Below are 22,848 nucleotides of genomic sequence, written 5' to 3' on the forward strand. Positions count from 1 at the left end.
GCAACCATGTACAATAAGTAAAAGATAGCCATAGAAATATTTTGTGGACAAAGTTCCAGAATTTTTTGAACAGGCCTTGTATGTTTTAATTGTGTGGGATTTTATTTGTGATATGCTTAGGTCCCCTGTTATTTTTATTACAATTTGACACAACAGTCACTATGTGACTTTCAGTGTTGTAAAAAGCACGAACATTTAATAACATTAGAATAACAGCTGATAACAGTGTACATCTCTCAAGACTGGTAATTAAAATATAAAGAATTATTAGTGATCTTGATAAACTTTAGTCTTCAAGAATAATATAAAATGTACAACTTCAATAGAAATTTAAAAACAAGACACAATACGAAATCAGAAAGTCACGAAATTGTGGTGTATTAACCTCTTACATACTTAACGGATGAGCCAGCCATTCTGAGTATGCACTAAAATTTCCTACCCAGTAGCTTAGTTATGTGAGGTGACACAAAGACAACACTTATACCAATTTCAGTGTCATTTAAAGTTGTGGGCAGATCATCTGGTACCTGGCTGCTACCTTCTTCTCATGATGTAAAAAGACAGTAACATTTTGGTATATTATTACCTTCACTCAACAAGGATTTAAATGTAGAAGGAACCATGTGTAACATAGGTGTGTCGTTTTCAGTGCATTATGATAATCTCATTACATCTTAGTAGCTGGAAAGATGAATGCCTTAGTCTTACAGTTGGTTTTATGAACCACAAATCATTGTCAGTCACATCTAGCCACTCTACATCCCATACGCCCAACAAATCTTTTCAACAGCAATCTTACAGCATGCAGAAGGATTACACATTAAGTGACAAAGAGTAGCTTATATGCCTCTTTGATAGCAATATATAGCAATATTCGCAGCTTAATTGTCACAGATTTCCAGATGTCCTAGTATGCGGCAGAGTGACAATTTCCCTGATTTAGTAAGAAGAAAATCAAGAGATTCTGGATGGTTTTACCTGCTTGGTACAAGTGTTGCAACTTTTGCAGTGCAATCAGGGAACCTAAACAGAAGACGAATTTTGTGATCACATCTCATCTTGCCCACAGTCTTCAAAATCTCTGAGTTCAGCATTGAATATATTGAAAGCACTGGGAAGTTGGATTTTCAGGACAATGCCGAGGGAAAAATGACTGAATAGCAAACAGCCTGTCTCTGCTTGGACCAATAAGTATACACCGCTTTAAAACCTCTGAGCTCATTTACAGTATTAACAATTTTAATCTCAAGTACACAACATGTTTTACTCTGTTAAAATTTATCCTGAGTGTCATCAATGATCACAGCTGAATTTCACTGTAACATTGTCTCAGTACGTTAATATCTGTCATGTGTAAATCCATAATTTGCTCCTTTGCTCTTACTGCTCCATGGACACCATACAATTGCTCTAAGATTGCATGTCTATCAATGACAGCAGGTATGGCAAATTATTGTGACAACAACCAAAGCGTGTATGTTTCTTTGCAACAAGGAGCCTCAACACATATGTAACTGAAACTCTCCTCTTAAGTGAAAATAGCCTACATGTTAACAGCGTAGAGAGAAATCTTTTAATGCCACTGATCCACATATTTATTAAGCGTATATCTCTTGTCTCTTCTTGCATGCCTCTTCTTGAGTAACTTTGCCATTTATTAAAATATCTCTCAACTCATAAACAAAAAATTTTAAAAAATCCTTACCTTGAGACTGCTAGAGATGCTCTGCATAGTGACACTGCGCCCCCTGGAATCCGTTATGCAGCCCTGTACATATACTTGGTACGGAAATGCATAGCGCAGAGCAACAGCAGCAAAGAACATTTCAATACAAATGAGGAAGTTTTGATATCCTGCAGAGACTGTGCCTGCACTTGCTTGTGATCCATTAGTGTTCACAATTGGATCAATAACTTCTGCCTTCTCCAAAACAGCCAAAAGGACACCTGTGCAGAAATAAAACAGTTCAATGTACATGAGATAGTGGGAATTAACTTTTCACATAGTGAGTAATCAATTTTTCAAAATACAGTGCAATGGGACAGAGAAAATATTTACTCATCAAGTGCTGGCAGGAGAACACACACTTAAAAGTTAAGTCAGTGGCTGCTCCTTCTGGCAGAAGGGTTGAAGGGGAAGGAAAAGGGATGAAGGAAAAGGACTGATGAGGTTCACGAAATGGGGAAAGTTTTGAAAAAGTAGCACAGAACCCCAGGTAAGGGAAGACTTGTGAGTTTGGTGCTTACAGGGCACAATGTCAAGGTCATCAGTGCTCAGGGGAAACTTGCTAGATGGGATGAGAAGGAAAGGCTGATTGATGGGGACTGCACTCTGGATGAGATTTGAAAACCTCACAACTTACAAGGTGAAAGTTAGGGTAACAAGCAAGAGAGAGTTTAATGGCAAAACAACATAAAATAGACAGTTCATAAAATAAAAATTAAAAATATAGAAAACCACAAGGGTGTGAAGAAAGGAACAGTTACTGAAAGGAAAGGTTGAGAGTGAGGGCAGCAATATAAATTAGGGCTAGGAGGGTGGTGAGGACCAAAGACATGCAACACCAATTCCCGCATGCGTAGTTCCAAGATACCGGTTCGCTAACTATTCCTTTCTTCAATCCTCTTTAATTTTCTATATCTTATTTTCTGGTCTGTCTAAGACAGTTTCTCTTTCCTGTGCAAGTACTTGTATAGAAATTGGGTCTTTATGCAACTATGTGTAAACAAACTAGGACTTCTGGAAACTTGGGATATGTCTTAATCTGATCATGCTACAATAAAAAATGATTTACCAAAACTTTGTGAACAAAACAGAAAAGCTCAGTTTTTATCTGTAATAATCAATTTTAGCTGGATTAGGCCACCTGCAGATCTCATACTAAAATGTAGGACGACAGTTACTACTACCAGCAGCTGACACCTTGCCTAGCAATGATACTCTTGTACCTTAGTTTTAGGCCTGAAGATGGTCTAATTCAGACAAAACTGATTATTACGGTAAATAAAAAATGTGATTCAGACATTTTCAATCTTAAAATATTAAAACAAGATAATATCCCACCCTTCTGAATACTACTTTTGTTTATTGCATCAAGAAGTGGAAAAAAATATTGTGTGAAACCTACCTTTATGATCATTTTACATTTTTCAAAAATTATAAACAAAAAGGCCCCAAATATTAGGCTTGTACTTAAAATTGTGTTATTAGGTATTACCCCCAAAATTCCAAGTCACTGGTGTTAGCAGGGACAATTATGAAACTCACCTTGCCAAAATGACAGAAAGATGACAGACTTCACCGTGCAGAATTTCAGCACAGGTTCAAAGGGAGTTAGCAGATCTTTTGTTGCAAAATAGAACAGGAAGAGCCCATACAATGCCAGACTGACAGAGAAATTGTAAATGATCGTGATGTATAAGTAACCACCATCAGGACTGAAAACAAATTTATAGAAACCTTTTAAGTGTGAAACATCATACACACAAAAGTAATTGCAATTTATTATGCACAAACAATCTAAATATCAGCATGAAATGTAACTGCTTATTGTCAACATATATTTCAGAAGTTGCATCCCCACCACTACACACACACACACACACACACACACACACACACACACACACACACACAGTACTCCCTATGTTCTTGCTCTTGTTCTTATTCTTATTCTTATAACCTTAGGTATTCAGTTTATTAATCACTCAAAGACTATCAATATAAAAACCAACAACAAATCCCAAGGAGACTTTTGATATTTTGAGGAAAAGTACAGAGTAGTTTTTCCTTTGAGCCATCAAATGATAGCCACTGATGAACATCAAAAATAAAAAAATAATAAAGCTACACATTAAATGTGACATCAGAGAGAGATGAAGAAACTATAAAACAACAATAACGTTTCCAAGGACATCACTTCACTAAAACTGTAGTACACATTTAAAAGAAAGTTTAAGTCACTTTGACTGGAGAATACTAAGGTGTGAACATAGCCGGAAACAAGACACTGTGATCTGAAGTGTGAGCATACTCTCAATACGGCATTTACAGTAGCCACAGTGCTAAGTTTGTGCAGTATGCTTAGTTCATTTTATTATGTGCCTCTGTGTGGAAATACAAAGTAACTGTGGTTCGCATCACACTGAAAGGCAGTCCAAGCTTCAGCCTTTCTGTCCCCCCCCCCCCCCCCCCCCTTTCCTTCATTAACTACTGACAGACCACAAGATTTTTAATCCTTTAGACTACCTAACAACAATTTATAGTAGACAGTGATAATTGCTCTCCAGATTGCACTGTGATCTTATTACTACACCTGAAATGATGTTGATATTTTATGGCAGCAGTATAGTTGTGAATGTATGTCTGTACACTTGATAATGTGTTCTGTAAATACATATGCCAGAGGAAAGCAGTAAACAAAGTGCGTCAGAAGCCAGGGAGGGGATTATTTACCTAGTGTTTACATCTATATTCAAATGTGACTCAAAGAGATGCTCTTATTTTTGACCATTTTAAGGCCTAAGAATGAAATGTACGAGGACATGGTGTCCATAATTGTAAATCTTATTTTAAACGGAAGTATCAATGCTGTAAAAACATTAGCAAAACTTGGTTTTGTGCTTCCTAGAAAACACTCAAATTGCAAGAAACCTCCAACACTGTTGGATAATTTTGGTAAGGATGTCTTGAAGTTCATTATGTTTGAAGCATATAAAAAAGAAAAGCTGCCATCAACCTGAACATTTGACTGTACACTGCAGTGCTTTACTAGCCATGGTCCTTATGGAGGTGGGGTATCTTTTTCCAACTTTTGAATTGATTTACACAGGCAGTATATGGTGACCTGCCCTTTAACGGTGGACCCTGAATCTTGGTGCAACTGTGTATTCTTCACGTTGACAAACATTGCAAGAAGTGAAAACTCATGGATAATCTTAGAACTGACCAGCGGTCATACCGGAGATCTTTGGAACCACAACCTGTACTTGTAGCGATTTGAGAATTTCTGTGTAAATTCTAGAACCACTCAGTCTTCTATGGTCCTGAACACAGCGATATTCTAGATATGAGTGTGGTATGTTAAAATCCTATCTACTGAGTGCCACATGTCTGTGTGTGCACGATTAAAATCAGTTGAGAGAAGAAGGTAGATGCGGTGGTTGAATGGCACCAATCCATAGATGTGTTAGTTCGTGTGTTAGGAAGAACCACTACATCTACATCTGCTCACTTACACAACGAAACTTCCACACAGGGTGAGCCTGAAACAAAACTTCATTACTTTAGTGTTAAGTGGTACATACTGTTGAGTGAACTTTTATTGGTAATTATAGTATTTAAAGTTAGCTTTAAATGCATACTAGGGTTAAAGCATATAAAAGCTTGGACAATATACAACAAATTGAGGACACTCAAGAACCAGCTATGGCTATGAAAGTGAGTAAGGAAGTGCCAGACTGGGCTGAGTTGATGAATTTAATTAAAGCTTAGAGTCTGCAATTAAATGCTCAGAATGAGACTCTAAGGAAAGAATTAGGCTTGGTAAATTCTCAATTAAATACCCAGGTTGAAACTTTAAAAGCTGAAAGTGGGACTTTAAGTTTGAATCCAAACTAAATGAAAAGTTATGATCTTTTGAAAATATGTACAATGTTAAGTTTAATGACGTAAAACAGGGAAAGAATGCTTTGAAAGAGAGTTTAGATAAGAATAATGAATTTATATTGATTATTCAGCCACAAATTCCACGTGTCAGTATACGAGTAGATAATTTAGAAAGAAATTTAAAAAGAGAAAATAATGAACTCTGATATCATAAATGTAAGTAGTTTGGAGTAACAATTTGAAGAAATCATAGATCGAAAAGTTAGCGAGAGAATAACCTTCGGAAACGTACCGCCTATTCTGTCTTCTGAACTTAGTGATACCAGGAAGGGTATAGATGACTTGTGTAGAGAATTCAAGCTTATTCAAGACAAAGTAGGAAAAAAAAAGTAACTTCACCTAATAGGGTATTAACTAGTGAAGCTGTGACTGATTTACAATTTACAATTGGGGGAGGGGGGGGGGGGGCTAATTCAGGGTTATCTAGACAATTTCCTAAATTTAAGCCAGATGGAGATGTACATCTGACCCATTTCTTAAAAAAATTGCGAAGATTCTAAGAAAATCGAATTTGCTGTGGGGTATCTTTTAGGGGAAGCCTCAGAATGGGGTACAGTAAATATTGAGAATTTTTCCTCTTGGGAAGACTTTCAAAAGAAATTTAAAGAAAATTAGTAGTCTGCCAGTCCACAAGAAAAGTTAATATCAGATCCATGGGACCCGGGCGGAGTCATCTATCCACAGGGATGTTAACATTCTGAGTTAACGGGCGGAGTGACGACTGTCGGATCCCGAGTTGTTTTTGGTGTTTCTTCCAAAATAGTCTTCCTGCACCAGATTCCTTTAAAATCTTAAACTATTCTGTCATCTATCCTTTCAAATCTAGAACTATCCTATAATCTTATTGCTTAAAAAATCATACATGACCATAAAATAGAGAACAACTTAAGAGAATCACAGAAATAAAGCGATATCTAGACGAAATTAATTAAACAGAGTATTATATTTATGGATAATGTAATATGATGTGACTTGTTAAACAACTGTGATATCGTAGTGTACAGATTTTCTATTTTGTATCGAGTATTTTATACTTTTAGAAGATGTGATATAGATGGGAGGGTTTGTATTAATTTTAAAAGGGGTGGGTATTGTAGATAAGAGCACGATTTACACGAACACATGAATCATGACTAACACAAAACACATAGCACACCTTTCAAACAACCCTTACAAACAAGTTTGCCTGATTCTTCTTCATTTGCATTTTCTATAGGATTGCTAGGATTTCCTTTGGGGACCTAAAAGGGTGAAGGTGGGACAAGTCCATTCTGCAGAAGATGATTAAAAACCAAGCCTCCTACAGCATCTCACTCAAGTACCTGAGAGGTAGGGAACCTGGGGAAAGGGGGTGGGAAGGGTTTCCTGTCTTTGGGTCTATCTTATTTCCCTTCTTCGATCCTAGCAACCACATATATTTTTTCCTTCTTACTTCTCATTTTGAGGACCTGTCTACCTTTTCCCTCTTTCCACATTCACAAACTTCTATTGTTGAAGTACTTCCTTATTTCCATGGTTACTAACAATCTAAATCTTATCTTTATATAAAAAGTCCAAAGAATCAGACTACTCGAACACACATTCACATACACACAAAAACACACTTCTACGCAAACATTAAATTATATAAGACAAAGCCTGTCACGATGTGAGAAGCACCAGGTGTTGTAGGGGAAAAGGTGTGTACATAGGAAATTATGCTCACATATATGGGGAGTTATGACGGTTCTGCATCAAATATACAATAAGGAGAGGTGCCATACATAATGAACAGCTATAAAATACTAATGAGTAGTGGATAAATAAGAAAAAGGCGTGAGCAACATCAGTGCACTAAAGACTGATTAATTGAAGGATAGTGGGATGTAAGTAGTATATATAGACATAATATCTATCAAAAGTATAGAGGTTGATAAGTACAGGAGGACTCTCGAGAGTAAATGATGTATTATACAATAAATGTGAAGCTTAAGATAGATTGATATCTTTACCAGAAAATAATTATGTTATACAAAGAAATGTATACTAGGGTAATGAACTGCGAGGTCTACTCAGAAAGGATAAGGGGGGTGTACCCGGCATTCACCAAGTATAAAGTGCAGTCGTACCTACGTGGAGATAGGATAGTGTGTCCATTCATCCCATTTTTCCCCGCAACAGTCCCGTTTTTTACCAAAATGTCTCGCTGTCCCGAAAGTTTTTTTGGGGACGCTCAAATGTCCTGTTTTTTATGATTCCACTTGGCTAGAGTATTTTACGTTACTGGTTGTTTGACTTGCTATTAACTGCGCAATTATTTATGATAGGAAGTGTGTGATGACTTTCGGCATACCCCGAACATGTAACGAAGTGTCAAAAATCGCTAGGAATTTTAAACGCACTATAGGTTACGAATAACAATGAAGATTCTTCTCTTCTAAATCGATCCACTGAATCCGTCCTTTCAGTCCTGAGATACTCTACACCACTGATACTTGCTCTCTGGCTTTCGTCACCACACTGTTGATGTTTTGCACTGTGCAATCACTGTTTCATTATGCCAAAACGAAAGTGTAATTTTAACAGAAATGCAAAAAGCGAGTTTCCTTTTATCACTGGTAGTGAAGAAACTGTAGAATGTACCTTGTACAGATCAAAATTTGAGATTGGTTATGGTGGAAGGTCTGACATTGTTAATCACATTAAGATGAAGAAATATAGCATGAGTGATCAAACGAGAAGAGCAAATAAATGCATAGTCTCTACTATGTAAACTTAAAATAAGTAACAGAAATGGATAGGCAGTTGGCAGCACAAGAAGCTACGTTTGCATACCACAGTGCAATGCATAACCATAGCTTTAAGTCAATGGATGTACTAAAGCAGTTTGTTAAAAAACTTTTCAATCCTAAATTCACATGTGGACACACAAAATGTAATGCAATCATTTCAAATGTTATTGCACCTATGCAGCTCAGCAGGTTTTAAATGACCTGAAAAGTGCTCGATTCATTTCTGTAATGATTGATACATCGAATCATCTGGATTTGAAGTTGGTTCCTCTCCTTATCAGGTATTTTCACCCTGAAAATGGCATCATGGTGAAAGTGCTTGAATTGGTTAATTTAGCTGGAGAAACTTCAGATTCACTTCACAATTATGTGCTGGAGGTTTTAAAGAAATATGATATTGAGCGAAAAGTGATTGCAGTTTCTGCAGACAACACTAACATCAATTTTGGTGGTAAGTAGAGGAAAGGAGAAAACAATTTGTTCTATAAACTGCAACAGAACCCAGTAAATAATATAGTAGGTGTTGACTGTCCAGCACATGTGGTGCATAATTCCTTACAAACTGGCTCAGATTGCCTACCCATCGACTGCCAATTAATTGTTAACAAAACCTACCAGCATTTCCACATATATACAGTAAGGGTTGAATCTCCTAAGTCATTCCACAAATTAATGGGCAAATTACAATGCAGAAAATCTGAAAGATTTCTCACATCCTTTGTACACGAGACTCTAAGAAAGCTGGAAGAAGGGGATGAAATTACTGTAGAACAATTTCATATTTATGCCGACATCTTCTATGACTCTTGCATTGAGTATATTATAAAATGGTGTTTACCATTTCTCACACCTTTTAAAGCATTTGACTGGGTTAATACTGAAAAGCAGCAGCTACAGTGGAAGAATATTCAGGACTGTTGTGTTTTTGTGAAAAGTATTGTACCAAATTTTCCTGTTGATGAAGACGAACTGTTCGATGAATTTACATGTGGACAGAACTTCATAAAAAGTGAAGGAGACAAAGAAAGTGTTAGTGCAATGTGGTGTAAAATATTTGATTACTTCAAAAGTAAAAACATTAACATGAAAAACATAATTCATTTGGTGGAGTTTTGTCTGGTAATTCCTCGGTCAAATGCTCCAGTGGAAAATGTGTTTTCGTTAGTGAACTCTTTGTGGGAAAAAAAGAAGAAGAAGAAGAAGAAGAAGAAGAAACACACTTTAACGGTGTATCGTGTACTGACTTTTATGATACAATTTCAAACGAAAATGCACTTCTTGATAAAGTACATAAAAGTGAAAAGTACAGTGATAGTGTGGCAGAATAATTGTAAAAAGTGATTTGGTGTCACCTGAGTGCACGTTGTAAAGGTAAACTTGTATGCGTATTAAATTTAGTCAATACAATATTTGTGTCCCTTTTTTTTTCTTCTTCATTGTCCCACAGTTTTCCCTAATTTATTTTAAATGTCCCCTTTTTCGATGAAAATGAAATGGACACCCTAAGATAGAACGACCTGTGGCCTAAAAAATAGAAATGTTTTAAGAAGCGGCATACATACCAGAATGGAAAGAGGAAGTGTTCTCATAAGGTCAACCCACAAGCAAGGAATAGTTGTTGATACTAGGAGAAGGGGACAGTAGCGTAACAAAAGTCACAAATTTTATAGGAATTGTTCTGGAAAGTATAAATTCTATGAACGACTAGCATTATTATGTTTTGTAGAAATAAATGAGTGTCAAAAGAACACTTTTATTTCACCCAGAGTTCCTGCAAGCTACAACTAATGAAAATAGTACATACTAGAAAAAGGTAGTACAAAAAGATAAGAGTAGAAAATAGATTACTCGTGTGTCATAAACACCAAGGGTTAATTGAAAAAGAAAATAAAGGGAAAAATAAAGTCCTCACAATTCCTAAATATTAGTAAAGCTGACAAAAGCCTCGAGTGTATGCTCATGTCAAATGAAAAATTGTTCACGAAAGAACAATGAATTGTTACTGAAAGAAGAGAGATGTATATAAACTTACATAAAAAATATATATTGTTAGGATATGAGTGTGTGTGTGTGTGTGTGTGTGTGTGTGTGTGTGTGTGTGTGTGTGTGTGTGTGTTTGAGGTTTATGGGCGCTAAACAGCGTGGTCATCAGCACCCAAACGCATAGAAACAGGAACAAATGCGGTGAAGGGACGAAGACGGACACCGAACAAGGAGAACGGCTAAAAGACACAGGCCTGACGCAGTTACAAATGCTCACATACAGAGGCAAAACAAAAGGAGAAGAACACACTAAAAAAGGAAAGGAAACACAAGGAAAAGAGAACAGATACCGAAGGGAAACAAGAAGGTAATCGTGACTGGCGGACCTCTTACCTAAAACCTGGGTGAGCCAGTCAACCAGCAGCACATTAAAACCCTCTCCCTAAAATCCGAGGCAACAGATTCGACAGGACACAAAACCGTAAGACCTTAACCACAGTCGCTGCGTCGTCTTGCAAAATAGAGGGCAAATCCGGTGGCAAAGAAACCACCGCCCTCTGGTCAGAGAATAAAAGACAGTCAAGTAAAATGTGGCGGACAGTAATCTGGACGCCACAAGCACTGCAGATTGGGGGGTTCTCCCGCCGGAGTAAAAAACCATGCGTTAAGGGACTGTGCCCAATGCGGAGGCGAGTGAGGAGAACCTCATCCCGCCTGTATGACTGGTAGGACGTACGCCATGGTCGCTTAGTGGCCTTTACCAGACACAGCTTATTGTCAGAAACTGCCAGCCACTCCTCTTCCCATTGATGCATAACACGAAAACGCAAAAGGGAGGTTACAGCATGGAGGGGGACGGCACATTCAACAATGTGAGGGAGAGAACATGCATCTTTGGCAGCCACATCCGCCAGTTCGTTTCCCCTAATACCTACGTGCCCCGGCACCCAGCAGAAAGAAACCTCCTTCCCCTGCCGTTGCAGGTGGAGTAGGGCATCATGGATGTTCTGGACGACCGTATCCGCTGGGTACAAGTGTTGCATGGTCTGAAGGGCACTCGGGGAGTCAGAACAAATGAGGAACTTAAGACTGGGAACACATATCATCTGCTCCAATGCCCGCAAGATTGCAAACAATTCGGCATCAAGGATGGTAAACGCCGCAGGAAGCTGTAACTTGACGACTCAATCAGGGAAAACAACAGCACAACCAACAGAGTCCCCCTGTTTAGAGCCATCTGTGAACACAGGTACATGGTCCGGATTCTGGTTTAAAATATCGTAAAATAAGGAGGTAAAAACAAACGCCGGAGTGCAGTTCCTCCGGTTCTCCGACAAGTCTAGAAGGATGCTGTGCCTCTGGAGCAACCAGGGAGGCAGGCGAGTAAAACCTTGTCGTTGGGGGGCCACACGCTCCACACCAATGGACTCAAGCAAATGCTTGGCACGAATCCCAAATGGTCATGTTGCCCTGGAACGACTGGAAAAAGAGACGTTCCATAGGCGGTCGGGCAATGGTAGGGTACGCAGGGGAGGTAGGACAGGCAAGGAAATGACACACCCGTCGCACCATGAGGAGTTTCCGCCGGATGGCGAGCGGCGGTTCCCCTGCCTCAGCACACAGGCTGGGGTTGGGACTGGTACGGAAGGCACCAGTGGCCAGCCTGATACCCTCATGGTGTACTGCGTCAAGGATCTTCAGATACGAAGGCCTTGCTGACCCATACATGGTGCAAGCATAGTCAAGACGCGATCGGACGAAAGCCCTATAAAACTGCAGCAGACGCGCCAGATCTGCTCCCCAGGACTGATGGCTCAGACACTTCAAAAAATTCAGTGCCTTCAGGGCCCGCACCTTGAGGTCTTTAAGGTGAGGCAACCACGACAACTTGAAATCAAAAGTGAGGCCCAGGAACCTCACAGTGTCTCTAAAACAAGAACGGTGTCCCTCAGACGCAATTCAGGGGAGGTAAAAAGACACCAAGAACGATTAAAATGAACACACACAGATTTGTCTGCAGAAAAGGTAAAACCCGTCTTTGCAGTCCATGCCTCTAAGCGCTTTATCGTAAGCTGCAACTGCCGACTAGCAGTGACAAGACTGGAGGAAGAACAGAAAACAGCAAAATCGTCCACAAACAAGGAGCATTGGGCAGGACTCCGGTTAGTGGACGTGATACTGTTAATAACGACGGCAAAGAGGGTGACACTTAAAACGCTGCCCTGAGGAACACCATTCTCCTGCACATACAAATCCGATAGCACATTACCAACTCGATACCGAAAGAGGCGGTGAGAAAGAAAGGACCGAATGAAGATGGGGAGACGGCCACGAAAGCCCCACTCATGGAGTTGATTGAGGATAAGGTGGCGCCAAATAGTGTCATACGCCTTATTAATGTCAAAGAAGGCCCCTAGACAATGCTGGTTACGTAGAAAGGCCTGCTGGATGGCGGCCTCAAGCAGGGTCAAGTTGTCTATAGTGGAACGACATCTCCGAAAGCCACACTGAGAGGGGCTAAGGAGCTGCCTGGTCTCGAGCAGCCAAACCAGGCGGCAGTTGACCATGCGTCTTCCCAACACAGCTCGTCAAAGCAATACTTCGATAACTACTGGGATGTGTTCGGTCCTTCCCTGGTTTGAGGAGGGAAATCAAAATCGCCTCCCTCCACGAGTCAGGGTACGTGCCGGATAACCATATCATATTGAAACAGTTCAGGAGAACTTCCTTGGATGGCAGCAACAGGTGCCGCAGCATGCTGTACCGGATTTGATCATGACCAGGCGCAGTATCATGAGCCACAGACAGCGCAGAATCCAGTTCCCACATTGTGAAGGGGCAATTATAGGGTTCAGAATTTGGAGACCGGAAGTCCAAGTGACCCCTTTCGATGGCAGTGCGGTAGCGGCAGAAATCTGGATCACAGTTAATAGTGGCGGTAGAGTCCGCAAAATGCATGGCCAGTGTCTGGGCAATGTCTCTCGGCACCGTGAGGAGACATCCCTGATGCAGCAATGCCGTGACATGGAGCTGGCTGAGTTTCCCGGAAATCCTCCTGATGGCTTCCCATACTTTCGTAGAACTAGTGGAGCGAGAGATGGAGTTCAAGAATGATTGCCATGACCGTCGTTTGCTCTCTTTAATCACTCGCCGCGCTTTGGCCCTTGCCACCCGAAAGGCCACAAGATTGTCAGCTGAGGGACGGCACTTGAAGCGGCGCAGTGCTGCACGGCGGGCGAGGATGGCTGAGCGGCACTCAGTGGTCCACCAAGGGACAGGACGCCTCTTGGGATGACCGGATGACCGTGGGATTGACAATTCAGCAGCATGGGAGATCACGGCTGTAACATGGTCTACCCATTCGTGGATGCTGGCACAGTGTTCCAAAACAGCCAGTTGGCTGAAAAGTGTCCAGTCAGCTCTGCAGAGGTAATGCCACAGCCTCATCCAGGATGCGAATCCAAAGGGGGAAGTGGTCACTAGAATGGAGGTCAGCTGCAGCCTCCCACAGAGCAGAATCCGCGAGTGCTGGAGACCAAAAGGAAAGGTCAATAGCCAATGACGACCCGGAAGCAGAACAGAAATGAGTGGGAGCACCAGAGTTGAGGAGAGACAGTTCTTCAGACATCATGACGCTTTCCAGAATGCGACCCGTGGGGCAAGTTGTCGGAGAGCCCCATAAGACATTATGAGCGTTGAAGTCCCCCAGAAGAAGAAATGGGCGGGTGAGTTGGCTAATAAGGTCCGTGAGAGCCTCAGAGTCTATCGCATCCGGAGGTAGTAAATAAACTGAACAGACTGTGAGCCTCCGACCCACAAGAATGTCAACTGCAACTGCTTGCAAGTCGGTGACAAGAGGGAGCTCAGATGAGGGGTGCATGTCACGGATAAAAACCGCAACACCACCCTTTGCCCTTTGCCCCGTAAGATCATCTTTTCGATATACGGTATAGCCCCGTAAAGAAGGAGAATCAGTGGCCCGAAAATGTGTCTCTTGGAAACATAAGCACAAGGGGCACTCGCGTATAAGGAGTTGTAATTCGGCCACATGCGTCCTGAACCCATTCAGGTTCCACCGTAATATGGGAGCCAGTGATCAGGGTGGCTGAACTTTCACCCTGCCTCTGTGCTTTGGAGGAGAGACCGTACTGGCCGGAGATTTATTCCTGGGGTTAGGATATGAAATGTTATTATAAGTGATACTACTTGCATAATGATTATGTATAAAAATAAAATATCGTGTTTGATCTGAGGGGAGGCAGGGGAGGGTGGGGGGAGAGGGTGGTTATATGCAGTGATTCGAGAATTTCTGGGTAAATTCTAGAACCACTCAGCCTTCTACAGTCCCGAACACACGATATTCTAGATACAAGTATGGGATGGTAAAATCCTACCTACTGTGCACCACATGTCTGTGTGTGTGCAGGTTTAAAATCAGTTGCAGGACGAAGGTAGACGCGGCGGTTGAAGGGCACAGACAAGTACCTGTCAGACAATCCATAGATGTGCTAGTGTGTGTGTAAGGAAGAACCACAGAGTTTATATGCAACTCTGTGTATATTGTGTCACTGACTATTGTCATGTGAAACAAGAACAATTGAAAAAAGTACTCTTATAGACTCTTAATCCAGCGTTGGTAGAGACAAGACCTATTGTATGATTCACGTGAAGTACAGTCATGTTTATTAAGCCAACTCTTTTATAAATGTAGTTAAATTTGTTTCTGGCATTGGAGGGAGCAATTGGCTTACTGGAAGTCATATATGTATGTGGAGAGTGAGAATTTGATTCTGTATGGAGTTCAATGACCAACTAGTTATGTAAACATACTGCCAGTGAATCCAGTAAACATACTGACAGTTATCCACCTGTACCATTGGGAGGTGGGAGGTGGGAGGTTGGGAGAGGGGGCGGGGGGCGGGGGGTGGGGGGGAGGAGGAGGAGGAGGAGGAGGAGGAGGAGGAGGAGGAGGAGGAGGAGAGAGAGGGAGGGAGAGACCAGAAACATGCATGCATTTCAGTACTCTGAGGACACACAGTGCATAGATTTGAGAGACATTTAAGCTGTATCTTTCATTATTAATGTGTTCAACTTCTTTTTTCTTGGGAATATAAGCATGCAACAATAATTTACGAGTGGTTAATAATGAATACCCTTGGTACATATGGTGTGTTGCTTTCATTATTATGTTATCTGATCATGTTTCCAGCATTTTGTTGTAATTGATTGATCACAGAATTCAAAGCAGGGATCTTAAATATCTATGTCAATCAGTTGGGATATGTAGTGTTACAAATATTGATGTCTTTCTTGCATGAGCACATCAGATAAGTGTTAACAATTTTTTTTTTGTTTCAATGCACTTGCATTATCATTATTTAAATATATCCACAAAATTTTGCATCTGTTGGCTGCAGTATTTACAAAATTGTGACAATGTGGTATTCTTTTCTCCATGGATGGAGAGCTTTGCAGTGAGTGTCACCATGATATTTTAGTCGACTGCGGTAACCATGAGAAGGTGGGACCCACATGTTGAGAGAGTTCATTATTATAATGAAATATATGAAATGAAAGAATTGTAACTTACTGCTGTAATTAACATTTGTGTATCCAATATCCTACAAATTATAATACTAGAGGCATTATGGGAAAAATTATATAATACAATTTTTTAAGACTGAGCTTGAAATTCCTGGAAATTCATCAAAGTGAAAACTATGAAAAATGTTAATTGCAATCATTTGGAGATAATAGTTAAAGTTTATCATCACTGCATGATAATCACCTACAACTACAAACTTTTTGCAAAGAGAGAATCATTTATCTTGGTCTAATTAATCATTTAAATCATTTAAAGAACTTGCAAACTATTGGGGGGGGGGGGGGGGGGGATATTACTACACCTTCAATTTCTGTTTATTTGTTAACACATTCACTCTTTTATGAAACAATCAGAACTGGTTTCAATGACATGGCCACCTTCGGATGCTAAGAGCAGCATTTAGCGAATAAATGTTCAGGCATTGTCAAACAAACAAACAAAAAATATAAAGTCTCCTTAAACAAAAAGTTGTTTCTTCCAATTACTGCAATTTATTTATTTATTTATTTTGGAAATGCAAAGAATTTTAAGAAACATTAGCTTTAAATATGTGGAAATTAATTATGGAATAAAATGTTAAATGAAATGAGTGACATAGCTGCTGTACAAGCCACATTAATGCGGAAGATAAGCGAAAGAAGGGGAGTCAGTGGTTTAGCAGTGTAATACCTCAATGAATCATAGGTCAACCAGAATCGCTCAAGGAAAACATCATGGAAAATGAAAGTTGGTACTACCAGTTCTAAATTTCCAATAAGAAAAGGTTCTTGGATAATTGTTATGCATGTTTCCGCAGGTTCAATTCCTGGGAGCAAACTTTCATTTATATGCAAGAAAAACAGCAGTGTATCACGCTGAAAGAAATGTTATCACTTTGAAGAGGTTGTTCACAGTACAATTTTTATCATGCCTAACTCCAAACTAAGATATTGTAATGGGCAGGGACAATACTACCTATCATTCAGCTGTTACAGAGAAAACACCAAGTGCAAACCGATATTATGACCTGTCTTAAAAATGAAAACATTTTCCATACAGCAAGCCAGACATGCTAAATTCCTGTAGCTTGTTAATTTAAACAGATATTGTGAATAAACTTACAAATTTGACTTCCTTGTAAGTGAACACGGTCACACAGCTTTGCAATTACCATCACACCACTGTCAGTATAGCAAGGATACAAAGGATTGATGATATGGGGGCAGCATTGGGGAGACCAGAGTGAGAGGGAGAGGGGTATTCACAGAGATGAGGAGGGGTGGAGGGTGGTATCAGAGCAATGGGAAAAGTGAAATACGTAGAGCTGGAATATACTGAAAAAGAGAGAAAAATTTCAAAGTGTAGTGGGAAATATTTCTAACACTACTTCCTTACAAACATACCTCCAATCACCATCATGGTAATGGCCAAAAGACTGTAGGAAAATTATAACAAAAGCCATAAGGGGTTTGACGAGACAGAACTGTAATGTTGCTTGCTTACAGAACCTTAGAAAACCAATAGTATATGTCTTGCCCACCAAACAGCATGTCCCATACAAACAGCTTGATCTGCAAATAAAAAGAAAACATTACACATAATATAAAAATTTCAGTTAGCTATGCAAAATAAATTCATCTACCAGTCAACAATACTTCAAATGCAATCCATTATTGAATTTTTTTCACAAAGATCACCAGTTTCATTCTTTACTAAAGATCTTCAAATCTGTTCACATAGATAAAGAAAATGCCAAGTCTGACCTCACTTTATTTATCTGAAACACATGTGATAAGTAGAACACTGTATATAATACCTATCATAGCTGCAGAGCAACCATTTGGTTTCATTTTCTGAGGGACACTGCATACAACAGTCAAAACTAACCGACTGCTATGCTATTTTGATTGATAGCTCATACTCTGATTTATATATCATGTGTGTGTTAGATAAGTTAGGTACAACCAAATTTAGCACGTACTTTTTTATTTACATTAACAGATCTGATGATTTTCAATACAACAGGACACCAGTGATCATAGGGAAAGTAAGAGTGTTAATAGACTGTGCTTAAAGATGTTATAATGATTCAGTTGTGGATTTTCTCAATTTGATGCATCAAAGATTCAAATTTACTTTCAAAGTTATACGAAGTTTACGTACAACACTGAGACGATGGGAGAGGCAGCTATTTATGGAGGTGTGGAAGGTGGGACCAAATACATGTTTTAAATTCTACTTACAATCTGCATTTACACTGCAAATCTTTAATATATGAAATTGGTAACAAATTTTACTGTCTGGTTTCTTTACTTAATCTCCCCCAATTCAAATCCAAGTTTCACTTAAGGTTTTGTTCTCGAGTAATGAGATCATATACACTGAGGCGACAAAAGTCATGGGATACCTACTAATATTGTGTCGTAACTCCTTTTGTCCAACATAGCACTGCAGCTTGATATGGTATGGACTCACCAAGTCCTTGGAAGCTCCCTGCAGAAACACTGAGCCATGCTACCTCTACTGCCACCCATAATTGTTAAAGTGTTGCCAGTGCAGGATTTTGTGCACAAATCGACCTCTTAATTATGTCATATAAATGTTGAATGGGATTCATGCCAGCAATCTGGGTGGTCAAATCATTTGCACAAATTGTTCAGAATTCTCTGACATGGCACTTTGTTTCCGAACGACAATGAAATTTTTATATATGACAAAGTACTTCAATGACTGCAAATGGTTTCCAAGTAGCGAAAAATAACCATTTCCAGTCAACATTTGTTCAGTTGGACCAGAGGATCCAGTTCATTCCATGTAAACACTGCCCACACCATTACAGAATCACCACCATCTTGCACAATGCCTTGTTGAATACTTGGGTCCATGGCTTCATGTGGTCTGTGCCACACTCGAACTCTACCATTAGCAATGAAATTGGAACTCATCTGACCATGCCACCGTTTTCCAGTTGTCTAAGAGTCCAACTGATATGATCACAAGCCAAGGAGAGGCACTGCAGGGGACATTCTGCTGTTATAAAAGGCATTTGGATCGGTTGTCTGTTGCCATAGCTTAGTAATGCCAAATTTGCTGCACTGTCCTAACGTAATGTTTGTTACATGTCCCACATTGATTTCTGCAGTTATTGCAAGCAGTGTTGTTTGTCTGTTAGCATTGACAACTCTATACAAACGCCGTTCCTCTTGGTTGTTCAGTGAAGGCCACCAGCCACTGCGTTGTACGTGATGAGAGGTAATGCCTAAAATTTGGTATTCTCAGCACTCAGCACACTCTTGACACTATGGCTCTCAGAATAATGATTTGCCTAACTATTTCTGAAATGGAATGTCTCATGCATGTGGCTGGCTTCAACTACCATTCCAAGTTCAAAGTCTATTAATTCCCGCTGAGTTGCCATAATCATGCAAGAAACCTTTTCACATGAATCACATGAGATATATAACAGCTCTGGCAAAGCACTGTCCTGTCCTATGACTTTTGTCACCTCAGTGTATAACAATATCTCTAAACAGTTAAATAAAACACTAATCTATAGCACATATGCAGCACTGTAATTACTATTAATACTGTTTGGTACTTTGCAGTTGCATCATTATTGTGGTTACTAGTAAGAGTTCCATGTAACTAATGAACAAAATTGCCTTATTTGTTTATGACAGATTGCAAAAATATTAAAGCATAAACTCTCACAATGAAGCACAGAAAAAGGGAAATATGCCTCTAGAATAGCTGACGAACAAATCAAACAGAAAGGGAAGATATAGAAAAGACAATCAATTAACTCAGGAATACAAATTAACAACTCCTCTCATTCAATTAAACAAAGATCGAAACTACTGAGATATATACATTGCCTCTAGCCAATATAAAAAGAATGGAAGGTCTACAGCTAATTCCAGGGCTCTTCTCCTGCTATAATACAAAAGGTTTCCAAATTTAATGTTACTTTTTGCAATGAGCACAGACTGAAATATACTGCTTAATATTTCCAATACTATAGCTCTTTTTCTATTAATACTTTGATTTTCTTGAAAAAACTAGATTCCTTTCCTCCTTTAATGTGGTTACGGGAGTCACAATCAGCTTTATTTTCAAGCTTGTTATACGCATGTGCTGAATAGATTTAAGCACACTAATGCCATACATGAAAGAAGCACGGCTTTGTATCTTCTTGTGTCCATTATATCCAACAATGGAAAATCCAGGATGGAATGTAACAATATTATGAAAAGGGGAAATTGCTACTCATCATATAACAGAGATGCTGAGTTGCAGACAGGCACGACAGACAGACTGTCACAAATAAGCTTTCGGCCAGCAAGGCCTTCATCAAAAACAAACACACACACACAAAAGAAAAAAAAAAAAGAAAAGAAAAAAGGAAAAACACCTCGTACACACGACTGCAGTCTCTTGGCAACTGTGGCTGCAGTAGTTGCCAGAGACTGCAGTTGTGTGTGTGTGTGATTTACTTTGATGAAGACCTTGCTGGCTGAAAGCTTTTTTGTGACAGTCTTTCTGTTGTGTCTATCTGCAACTCAGCATCTCTGCTATATAATGAGTAGCAACTTTCCTTTTCGTAATTTGTGTCCATTATATTTCAGTCAGTTGTGTGTTTCGTATCACCATATGGTTCATTCTTAAACGCCATATTGGGCATCTCAAGCAGTCAACAAGCATATTGCTTTCTTCCACACTTGTCATATCATGACTGACAATAACATTAATGGAATACGAGTTTGTACTGAAGTTTTGTACTTCCTCCTTTCATCAATCAACTGAAGTATTTCTTCTGTTACCCATGATTTCTTCGCAAAAAAGATATGATTGTCGGAAGGACAGACTCAGCATACAGGAAAGTCAAAACAACCTTTGGTGACATTAAGAGCAATGGTGGTAACATTAAGAGTGCAACGGGGATTCCACTGTTAAATGCAGAGGAGAGAGCAGACAGGTGGAAAGAATACATTGAAAGCCTCTATGAGGGTGAAGATTTGTCTGATGTGATAGAAGAAGAAACAGGAGTCGATTTAGAAGAGATAGGGGATCCAGCATTAGAATCGGAATTTAAAAGAGCTTTGAAGGACTTACGGTCAAATAAGGCAGAAGGGATAGATAACATTCCATCAGAATTTCTAAAATCACTAGGGGAAGTGGCAACGCAACGACTATTCATGTTGGTGTATAGAATATACGAGTCTGGTGACATACCATCTGACTTTCGGAAAAGCATCATCCACACAATTCCGAAGACGGCAAGAGCTGACAAGTGCGAGAATTATCGCACAATCAGCTTAACAGCTCATGCTTCGAAGCAGCTTACAAGAATAATATACAGAAGAATGGAAAAGAAAATTGAGAATGCGCTTGGTGACGATCAGTTTGGCTTTAGGAAAAGTAAAGGGACGAGAGAGGCAATTCTGACGTTACGGCTAATAATGGAAGCAAGGCTAAAGAAAAATCAAGACACGTTCATAGGGTTTGTCGACCTGGAAAAAGTGTTCGACAATATAAATTGGTGCAAGCTGTTCAAGATCCTGAAAAAAATAGGGGTAAGCTATAGGGAGAGACGGGTCATATACAATATGTACAACAACCAAGAGGGAATAAGATTGGACGATCAAGAATGAAGTGCTCGTATTAATAAGGGTGTAAGACAAGGCTGTAGCCTTTCTCCCCTACTCTTCAATCTGTACATCGAGGAAGCAATGATGGAAATAAAAGGAAGGTTCAGGAGTGGAATTAAACTACAAAGTGAAAGGACATCAATGATACGATTCGCTGATGACATTGCCATCCTGAGTGAAAGTGAAGAAGAATTAAATGATCTGCTGAACGGAATGAACAGTCTAATGAGTACAATGTATGGTTTGAGAGTAAATCGGAGAAAGATGAAGGTAATGAGAAGTAGTAGAAATGAGAACAGCGAGAAACTTAACATCAGGGTTGATGGTCACGAAGTCAATGAAGTTAAGGAATTCTGCTACCTAGGCAGTAAAATAACCAATGACTGACGGAGCAAGGAGGACATCAAAAGCAGACTCGCTATGGCAAGAAAGGCATTTCTGCCCAACAGAAGTCTACTAATATCAAATACCGGCCTTAATTTGAGGAAGAAATTTCTGAGGATGTACGTCTGGAGTACAGCATTGTATGGTAGTGAAACATGGACTGTGGGAAAACTGGAACAGAATAGAATAGAAGCATTTGATATGTGGTGCTATAGAAGAATGTTGAAACTTAGGTGGACTGATAAGATAAGGAATGAGGAGGTTCTACACAGAATCGGAGAGGAAAGGAATATATGGAAAACACTGATAAGGAGAAGGGACAGGATGATAGGACATCTGCTAAGACATGAGGGAATGACTTCCATGGTACTAGAGGGAGCTGTAGAGGGCAAAAACTGTAGAGGAAGACAGAGATTGGAATACATCCAGCAAATAAGTGAGGACGTAGGTTGCCAAGTGCTACTCTGAGACGAAGAGGTTAGCACAGGAAAGGGATTCGTGGCGGGCCGCATTAAACCGGTCAGTAGACTGATGGGGCTGATTGGGGGGGGGGGGGGGGGGGTGAGGAACAACTGAAGTTTACCATCTGAGGAAGACGACACTGACTGAGATGCTGGACTTGCATTCAGGAGGATCCATGTTAAACTCCCCTCCTGCCATACACATTTAGATTTTGTGTGGGTTCCCATTTTTTTCCTCTTTCCTTCGCCAATTTGAGTTTGTGGTCCAGTTTTAATGACCACATAAAAGAAGGTATGTTAAGAGTTAATCATCCTCCTTCCCTTGAAACACAGTAACAACTTTTTT

General features: G+C 39.7%; 1 protein-coding gene across 2 annotated transcripts in view; it reads right to left on the minus strand.

Moving 5' to 3' along the window:
• LOC126354663 (transmembrane protein 184B) overlaps positions 1 to 22,848 on the minus strand; it is a 129,144-nt gene that overhangs the window by 64,138 nt on the left and 42,158 nt on the right. For both annotated transcript variants that reach the window (XM_050004446.1, XM_050004447.1), the window contains exons 6-8: positions 17,413 to 17,580; positions 3,272 to 3,441; positions 1,709 to 1,950 (exon numbers count right to left, since the gene is read on the minus strand). In XM_050004446.1, coding sequence (XP_049860403.1) covers positions 1,709 to 1,950; positions 3,272 to 3,441; positions 17,413 to 17,580 — 580 coding nt within the window. The remainder of the gene's footprint in view (positions 1 to 1,708; positions 1,951 to 3,271; positions 3,442 to 17,412; positions 17,581 to 22,848) is intronic.

Source organism: Schistocerca gregaria, chromosome 3 (assembly GCF_023897955.1).
Source record: "Schistocerca gregaria isolate iqSchGreg1 chromosome 3, iqSchGreg1.2, whole genome shotgun sequence".
In the NCBI taxonomy this organism is placed as follows: domain Eukaryota; kingdom Metazoa; phylum Arthropoda; class Insecta; order Orthoptera; family Acrididae; genus Schistocerca; species Schistocerca gregaria.